At 34.6% G+C, this 9,711-nt stretch overlaps 1 protein-coding gene across 5 annotated transcripts in view; it reads right to left on the minus strand.

Moving 5' to 3' along the window:
- LOC117104593 (ELAV-like protein 1) overlaps positions 1-4,807 on the minus strand; it is a 22,855-nt gene extending 18,048 nt beyond the window's left edge. The window contains exons 1-2 of one of the 5 annotated variants that reach the window (XM_033245456.1): positions 4,410-4,807; positions 575-782 (exon numbers count right to left, since the gene is read on the minus strand). In XM_033245456.1, coding sequence (XP_033101347.1) covers positions 575-782; positions 4,410-4,412 — 211 coding nt within the window. In that variant the 5' untranslated portion in view covers positions 4,413-4,807. Of the gene's footprint in view, positions 1-574; positions 783-3,431; positions 3,623-4,409 lie in introns of those variants that run through there. The other 4 variants (XM_033245451.1, XM_033245445.1, XM_033245473.1 and 1 more) reach the window with 4 other exon arrangements.
- Positions 4,808-9,711: the final 4,904 nt, after the last annotated feature.

Genomic DNA, 9,711 nt, shown 5'->3' on the forward strand with positions numbered 1-9,711 from the left:
TAAAATAAACAACAGAGGGACTGGTTTTATGAACTAATTCCCTTTAATGCATTCACAAAGGAGGGTTGGTTGGGGGGGGGGGGAGGAGATGGGGAGTATCAGTTTAGTAGGATATAAACCATCTGTATCTGATTTAACATGTGACCCAAGTTAGTTTTAATCATGTATGCATTATAATCATGTATACAAATGGTATAGTACATCACGATTATATTGGTTCGAGATCCATCCTCGTCACACTGTTGCATTGCATTTGCTTTTTGGCACATTGTTGTACCCAAATCATCTACAAGAATGTAAAGTTTTTTTTTCTTTATAAGCAAAGACAGCCATTAAAAACAGACATTTGCCTTGTCGAATTGTCAATGGGGCCCTTTACAGTTAGCGGCAAAGATTGTAACTATAGGCAACATTTTCTGGAAATTTTATTTCCAGAGTACACCAACATCAATGTTACTGATTGAGGCATTTTATCCTCTTATGTGTGATATTTTATCGTTTTTTTACAATTACAAGATTTATTTTTGTAAGGGGGAGGGGGGGAGAAGAAATTATAAGCAGGGGTTGCACTCACCAGAAACTTTGTCTCGGATCAGTTTACAGCTCTCAATTTCCCCGATACTACTGAACAATGATCTTAGCTCCTCTTGTGTTAGGGACTGTGGCAGGTAATTCACGATTATATTGGTTCGAGATCCATCCTCGTCACACTGTTGCATTGCATTTGCTTTTTGGCACATTGTCATGCCATTTACATTTGGAATTTGTCCATCCATAGTCGTCTGAAAAAAAAAAAAGAAAGAAAATTAAAACCTTAGTTCATTTCTTGCCATTTAAATTCTCTTGATCAGGAGTTTGTACATTCCTATTTAAAGCCAAGTCTCTAGCGGCAAAATTGCTTACGAATGTAAAAAATTATTATGCCACGCTGCAATCTAGTTTTAACTCAAAAGTCAGACTAGAGATAAAGAAATCTATCTCACAACAGATAATTAGAATTATGAAATTTCAACTTTTTTCAAGTATCAAAATTAAATTTTTTACTAAATAATTCTAACAAAATTTTAAATTAAATTAAATTTATAATTTATTATTAAACTTATTTAACTATGATATTCATAATTCTACATCTTGCAGATGAATTAATTTTCTAAATATAAATTCATTCAAATATCAGATACAGTAAGTGCATTAACATTCCAAAAGCAGTTAATAGCATTTTAGTCACAGAATGATTTGCTCACCGTCTTTTCACGCAAGTGTGTAATGGTTAAAAACTTAGAAATCTAATCATTTATCTGACCTACTCCCCTGCTCGTAGGCTTCTACAATACTTAATGCTTTCTTCAAGGGAACTTCCATTATGCCAAATGCATTTGTAATATCATTTTAAGAGCTCATAACAACTGTGCGACAGGCTTGGTTAACAAAGCCCATTTATATTCTCGCTGCTTAATTTTGCCATGTTTAATGAGCAAACACATTTCACCCAATGCATATAATTTTCTGTAGCCTGTCAATTAGAATTAGGTTTCAAATTATAATTCTTACTTCTCCTGCTATTTACCAGTCTCGCAATGCCTAGAAAAAAATGAGTAATATGAATACCCCTGTAATACAGTATTAATTATTTGATAGAGCTTGATATGGTAAGTGCGTCACTTGTGTTGAGGATGTGTCATATTTTCAAAGATGTCATTTTAAAAATAAGTAGGCCTACTTAAAAAATACAGTATTTGTGAATTAAATTTTGTTAGTAGAAATTTTAATTTAAAAGTAACATTTGATTTCTTTCTAGTTTATACAAATATATAGGCCTAATACAGAATACAGGGGAAAAGAAAAAGGCACATAACTAATAGGTTACTTACAGCTGAAAAAAATAACTTAAGCATCCAATATTTAAAATTTACTTTTAAGGAACAAAATGCTATAAAAATTTCTGATGATTATTTAATGCCAATATTAAGGTGTATAGTGCTTAAAATCGCAATCGACAAGGATTCGTATGAATGTATCCAGGGCCATCAATTAGTCCAGAGTAGCTCCTTTAGAAAATTACAAAAATTGCTTTCAATAGTAATCAGTTGTCATTTTGTAGATTAATGTGAACTGAAACATCTGACATACATGCATCATGCTCCTAACTACTGTAGCTTCTCTAAGAATATATTCCTCATTACAAACAAAATGACCTAGTTTCAAGTGAGGCTTTTGAATTTTGCTTCAAATAAAAACCAATATCAGTAGTAAATATCCAAAATTTTCCATTACAGTATTCACACATAAAGTTAGGCCTAGAGATGTGCTAATGCACACAGTACAGTACAAAAATAAGATTTGTTGACCCTTTAGCAAGAGCGCCCATCATTATTACAAAAATGTATCAATATTTTCCCAGGGTCCCAGAACTGAATAGGGGAAGACCCTGGTTTATAAAACAGCACGTGTCTGTGCATGCCCTGGATGCAGCAGCTTGTCTAGTACTGTAAATGAACCTATTAAAGCAAAAGATAGTATATAATAGGCTTGTGTTTACAAAGGCTATTTTATATAATTATTCACGGGTTAAATAAAGTCAAGACAATATTATTTATGGTGGGCTGCTGACTTCCTAAAATGTATAGGAAAATGTTCTGTATTTTTTTTTTATCAATTCATTTATGATCCAATAATTTGTAAAATCAACTTTTTCAAAACATTAAATTTTAAATAAACTTTTTTTGAATTTGAATAAAAGTTGTTGTTCAAGAATACACTGGATTTGTTTTTTATATCACTACTACTATTCAATCTTAATTCCATGTTAGCTTTGTTTACTGCACAATAGGTGGCTATGTACACAAGCTACACTGAAAAGGGAAATTGCCTATTGATATGGCAGATGTTGATGTGACTTCAAAACCTTTTTTTGAACAATGATAGTGGAATAATCAGTACAGTACTAACATTTTACAAAAATTGATTAGTGAGGTCTAGCTTGTATACATTTAAATGTTTAAAACTGGTTGTGCAAGCCCACAAAATATATTTTCTTTTCTGTTTACATAAAAATACAATAATGTAATGGATGCCATTTCTTCTTTCTGATATATTAATTATTATGCATGGATGGATGGATGGTTTATTGAACAGCTACACATTCATGGCCAATATAGTTTACCTAACCTAGAAAGTCCAAAGTTTGTATTTATTTCTTTTTTGAGAAACCATGGTATCTAATCAATTTTATATGCAATTTATTTAGAATAGGCCACACTCTTTATAATATTATTAGTATGCTATACTATTGTTGACAATTTAATTATTTACAATTTTTAATTAAGCATTTCACATTAGAAAATAAAAAATGCATGAAATTAAATGTATTTTCACATTTCAAAATACAACCAGATTTAACTGTTTAGCCTAGGGAAAAGGTGTATGCCTACCTGAAAACTGTGTTGAAATTCCACTGACATGTTTAAGAGTTAGAATACTGAATACGCAGAATAGAATAGCAACTGGTCTACCCTTGGATTTGACGACTACATAAATATTTAATGCAGGACTAAAGGTAAAGAAAAACTTAATAAAATGGAGGAAGTTGCTAGACTTGCAGCTGAGGTAGTCCTTCCTACCATTCCCAGACTGACAATCGCAATGCAATTTGCAATTTGCTACTACTACTACTACTGTCTGTATCTTATCTAGGCCAGACACTCGCATTACCACCCTCTGTCCTGTCAATCACGGTGTACTTGCACCGCCCAGTGTCATGTCACTAATCATGTTTGAAGAGAGGGCCACGAGCTAAAAATAACTTGCACCTGCTAAACTTTTGTGGATCCCGCGCGCAAAATGAAAAACAAAATACACGTCACCGTGTAGCCCTCCCCTCTCCTCCCCAAACGGAAGTCATACCTTTGTTGAGCGTGTTCTAACATTATAGGTAACTTAACAGGCCTGCTAACACGTCAAATTATATATATTTTTTTAATTTTAGGAACAATGAACGTCTAACAAAGTAAATAAGAATATGAAAATAAGCCAGTCCAATATCATGTCATGAATCAGAATCTAAAATAAATAGTGAAGTAAGTAGCCGTTTAACAACGAGAGATACGTTACAACAAATCAAGATAAAACAATCCTCTTTTTATTATTATTAAAGTCTTAGAACCAGACTGATATATTACTAAGCACTAGCCTTTGCCTGTATAGAACACAGTGGAATCGAGTAGGCCTTGCATCACAATGTATTATTTCAGCAGTTTGTAGTTAGCCTAGGTTGGTTAGGCCTAGGCAGGTCTACAGCAAGCATGATTTATTACAAAACGAACGGCATGCCAAGAAAGGTACCTACGCACATCTTCGTAAATACAGATGTGACAAATGCAAATTCATAAAGTAAATTCTTTTGTACTTACCATTTTTACTTGATTAGAATTCGACGTGAAGTTGATTTAGGCTATCTCCAATCAAATACGGGCAAGTCGAAAGCGAAATTTATAATACAGATAGGCCTAGATATATATTTATAATGCCAATAATATTGCGAAAATTCTATCTTGGTTGAATTCTGAAGAATCTGTAACAACACTGTGCTGCTGCTTGCCTGTTTTGTTAAATCACTTCTCTCTTTTAACAGAACGAATATATACCATAAACTGCTAAAGAAATAAAAAAGTAAAAACCAAAATAATAACGTAAGCAATACTAAGTTAAATCTTTCTTGATAAAAGTTGGTAGGTAAACTCAGTCAGATGGACTAAGATAGACAGAGAGAGAGAGAATGATCACTCACGCTACACAACGTACCGTTAAATAAAATGAATGGCAAAATCAGTGACTATTCCTTTTATATACGCGCATACCCCGTTGATTGGTGGCGCAACAAAAAATAGTTTTGGAAAATTATCATTAAAACGCAAAGCCAAGAACTGTTATGATTTATTACATTATATAGATGTATTTCTATATTTTTATATTTTAATTTTATATTACAATTATTATGTAATAGTGGTTTAACTATAACTGATTAATAAAAATGGCGGAATAATATGATATCAGTGCAATCGTCAAGTGACGGACGAAATCGGTGATTCCGCAGTGTCAGACACTGAAAGAATTTGTCTACTCTATGCATATTCATTCCATCTCTTAAGAGAGTAGCAACAAATAGAGGTTGTTAATTCATTAATATTTCCAACAACTATTTTATCGGATAAGTAGTCTTATGTAGGCCTATAACTTCATAAACGAATACGTTCATATACAGCGTTGGTTCATAAAGCAGGGTTTCCTCCTTGGAAAATGCCGTCTTTACACCTGCATATTTTACTATACCAACCGCACTCTTTTAATCAAACTTACGTTGACGACAAAATACAATACTTACGTTGGCCTAACAATGAAAATTAGCAACCTCGTAGGCAGCTGGCTCTCAAGAATCGTATGCCATTATTCTTTTTAAAGAAATAGATAAAGTGATCTATGCAAGTGTCCACAAAGATTATTGTATCAAACGTTGTTGTTTCGCTTTATGTGGAATTATAATAGACCTAATGCTTTTTAGAAGGTACTGTACAGGACTTTGCTGATTCTGACATATATAATTATTATTGTGCTAATTTTTTAAAAGTAATTTCATAGGTCTGTATGTAAGGCCCAATACCGGTATTTGAGGCATATTGTACCTTTATTAAGTACAGTATATGATTACATGTTATATTACTAAACTTTGACTGATTAAAGATTCGTTACGAATTATCATAATACAAAACTAAAATATAGGCCTATTACTAAACGTTATTGCATTCATTTAGTATAGGACCCGTTATATATTATTTTACTAAAGAATATGTTCATATAGTCAATGGCATATTCATTCGAAAGCTTCCGTTTGAATTAACACTAAACGCTAGCTAATGCACAGCAATGGTAATTATCGATAAAGATGCTAATTCCTTTTACAGCAAATTCAATGCATTTAGATGAATATCTTCACCGATTTTATTTTGTGTCCAATACCAATCAGGAACCAGACAATCTACTACATAATGAATAGACGCAAAAGTTAGTTCACGCGTCATATTAAATGCGGCGTGGTATAATAATTTATTCGCGCGTGCGCACGCATGTAATGGCCAGCAGCAGTGTAAACGTAGTGGACGGTAGAGAACGTGATTTCCCCCGCGGTCAGATTCAACATCCACTTTAGTGATGCATTAACTCAAGTTTCGATTCTTTGCGCTAAGTATGCCAATGAGATCAGTATGTGCGTCGATGCTAAAACGAACAAAACGAGATATTGGTAAATATAATGGTGATAGCCATTATTTTGATAAACACTACCTTTGATAACTGGCTTTATAAATGAAAGAAGTGGGACTTAAGAAGTTTAATATGAAATGATGGTAACGTTTGATATCAAATACATAAGAAAACTAGAAAACAGTTGTGCTCGTTGAGAATATGTCTAGGACTTGTAACGATTGTGATAATTATCATGTTCATGGTGAATGAAAAATAAATAAATAATTAAATAAAAATTAATCATAAAATTAACCTGTTTTTTAAATTGATTGCAAAAGATATTCGCTCAGTGTTTTAACATCTTTTCTTTTAATTCTGTTCCGGCTTTTGCTTTTAATGAAAATCGCATAGAGGTTTATAGCATTCTGCGCTAGACCTATATAAAAATAAATTGATTAATATTTTTATTATTATTATTATTATTATTATTATACTGATGACGATAACAATAACAGCATAGGCCTATATACTACAACGGTGATAATTTTATCGACATCAGTAATACAAAGGATGTGATGATGATGATGATGATGGTGGTGGTGGTGATGATGATTAGGCCTATACAATGCGAAAATCCATTGTTATACAAAGAGTGTCAAAGATTGTGATTTAAAACATGAAACAAGAAAATTCGTTGACTCAGAAAAAAAACCACTGCAATTCAACGAAAAATATTTAATGCATGAGACACTATCTCAAATCGACCGATTATTTGGTCTGATGAACATACGTTGAATGTGATAAAAGAGTATTCTTTATTAAATATAACATCAACAGCGATTTCATAAAACCATGTCATCTTTCTTGTATGTATACGGTAAGCATCCAACATTAGCATAGTGAGGAATGGTTTAGTACTGAAATGCATCGATTTCAATTACAATTTTTTTTTAATCAGTAATAAAGATTGAGAAATTATGAAGCAAGTGAATCTAGATAAGACAAGGAGAAATATTTTGGGAGAAAAAATACGTATTGTCATGTCCTTATCGGCAATTAAACCAATACCCTTGACCGGTCGGCCTCTAACATTTTGGTACAATACACATTTGGACTTTCCCATTATGTACACGGAATAAAAACATTAACCATGGTAAGCTGATGGTGGTCACTTTGATTATGTTTGATTCTTTACACGTGTAGTACAATACCAAAAATAAAAACAACAGTTTCTTGACGCGTGCCCGGGTGTAACCGTGACACTTACTTTGCGAATAAGTAATTCTAATATGTGTTCTATAGAGGGCGCACTATACAAAATATCTTATATCACAGATCAAGTTTTTGCTGCTAAACACTGGGAACACAAATACTGTATACCGGTACATCAAATAGATAATAATACAGTGCTCAAATAGGCTATATAGGAACATGATGTTATAAATCATATCAAACGAAAGTTCCTTATTAGCTGGTGGGAATTGCTATCTCGGCGAGCGTCATACCGTTTGGACTACAGAGGCTCGTATGGTATTATTACGGATTTCGGTTCCCCTATACCCATAGGGTTCAGTAGGGTCCTCGCTCTATAGCACCCTGATCCAAAAGGGCTTTGTTGATACATAACAGCAAAATGTGTCTCTAACATCGACTGTAGGATATATCATATTAATCCAATTGCGGTGGTGTGTCCAGCCTGCCAGGACCGTCCCTACATTTGTAAACTGTTTTTTTCAATTTTAAGTCTGAATGAGTGCTATTTCCGGGGCATAGAGGTCATAATTTGCTTTGCGACTCTCAGTATAGAATAGATCAGTGGTTCCCAACCTTTTTGCGTTCGCGGACCCATCTGGACATGCCAAAATCTTCACGGACCCCCATGTCCATACCGTGGCCCCCCCCCCCCCCTGTGCAAATAGTACTCATTGTCCACATCCCAACAATAAGATTAGGCCTACAGATAGAAGATGATTCGCCACGAAAGTACCGTACAACATTAAAAAGTGGCGAATCCTGAAATTCGAAACAGAAATCACCTCAGCCCCACCATTTGTTGCTGAGGTACACATTATATATATACCACTTCTAGATGGTCGGAAATGGCACTGTCAGGCCAAAAAATTGAAGGTAATTTTCTTTTGTCCCTATCCCGCATTTAATTTTTAATGTGTATAATTCAAAGCGACTTGGTTGATATTCCACCAACAGGCCCGTAGCGTGGCGGGGGGGGGGGATTAAGGGGGTTACGACGAACCTCCCAACTGGAGAAGGTCCGCATTTAAAAACGAAAAATTGATATTGTAGACACAATGTTCTCCAGAGTATCGGAGATCATACAAGCTAAAAGAATTTCAAGTCGGCATTTCCTAAGCTTTCCCATCTAACAATATTACGTTATTGTATAATGGTTTTCAAAGGGTCCGCACTTTCCACTGAAACGAACCTCCCGCATAGGCCTATTAACTCACTCACGGGCCTGGCCAATATTAATATTATTATGGATAGAGGATGATTCGCCTTGGATCTTGGAATGCGACATAGGCAGGAGGGGAGGGCAGACAGTAAATTTTACAGATAGGCTGGGGGATTTATGCTACTTCAGCCACACTGAGATAGGAAATGTTTATTTTTATGGCACTTGTAGGTGGCTGTCAGACTCAAAATTTGAATGTAATATTCTGTTATCCCCCATTTACTTTCAAATTGGTCAAATTTAGGGCTCCGTCCTGACTTTTAAAGATTTATTAAATATCTAGGTAAAAGGAAGACAAGAGAAAACATGGAAACAAGTGTACGGTACACACCCGAGGACTGCTACAATCAAGTGGCTCTCCTATATAAATATCTTTACATAGAACATAAAAATCTAATTTAAAATATTCTATCAGATCACCAATAAATTATTGGAATTAAAATATAATGCCAGTTTAAACAATTTACAGTGAACGAAGTCATGCCTGTCAAAGGTATTTAATTATTTTCAAGGCATGTTCACACTATTGTAAGACAAGAAATAATAATGGAATCATTAAAAAATTGATATAATAATCTAGCGGACCCCCAACAGTTTTGCGGACCCCACATTTTTCGCGGACCCCTTAAGGGGTCCGCAGACCCAGGTTGGGAACCACACTGGAATAAGGTCCTAGACCTTTGCGACGCTCGTGAAGGGAGGGGTGTCTCAAAGGTGGAGCATGCTTCCGTCGGGAGGAAGTCAATAATTTTGTCGAAGAACACTGGTTTGAAAAAGCATTTTTACCATCTGAGAGTAGGCCTATCATTCCCGACCGTCTAGAGGGGCCTAGCCTATTTCTATTCTTAAAATTTGTTCACCTCAGTCCCAATCATGGTGGGGTTGAGTGAGGTGGGTGTGGACTACACTGTAAAGTTATAGTTCTTATAACGTATTGTTAGCTGGGTAGGTTTTGGCCGCCTACGAGCAAATCACTGCCGTGCCGATAGGTATCCACTTTC

The sequence above is a fragment of the Anneissia japonica genome, unplaced genomic scaffold (assembly GCF_011630105.1).
Source record: "Anneissia japonica isolate Jap-2015-1 unplaced genomic scaffold, ASM1163010v1 scaffold287867_len1003013_cov215, whole genome shotgun sequence".
Lineage (NCBI taxonomy): Eukaryota > Metazoa > Echinodermata > Crinoidea > Comatulida > Comatulidae > Anneissia > Anneissia japonica.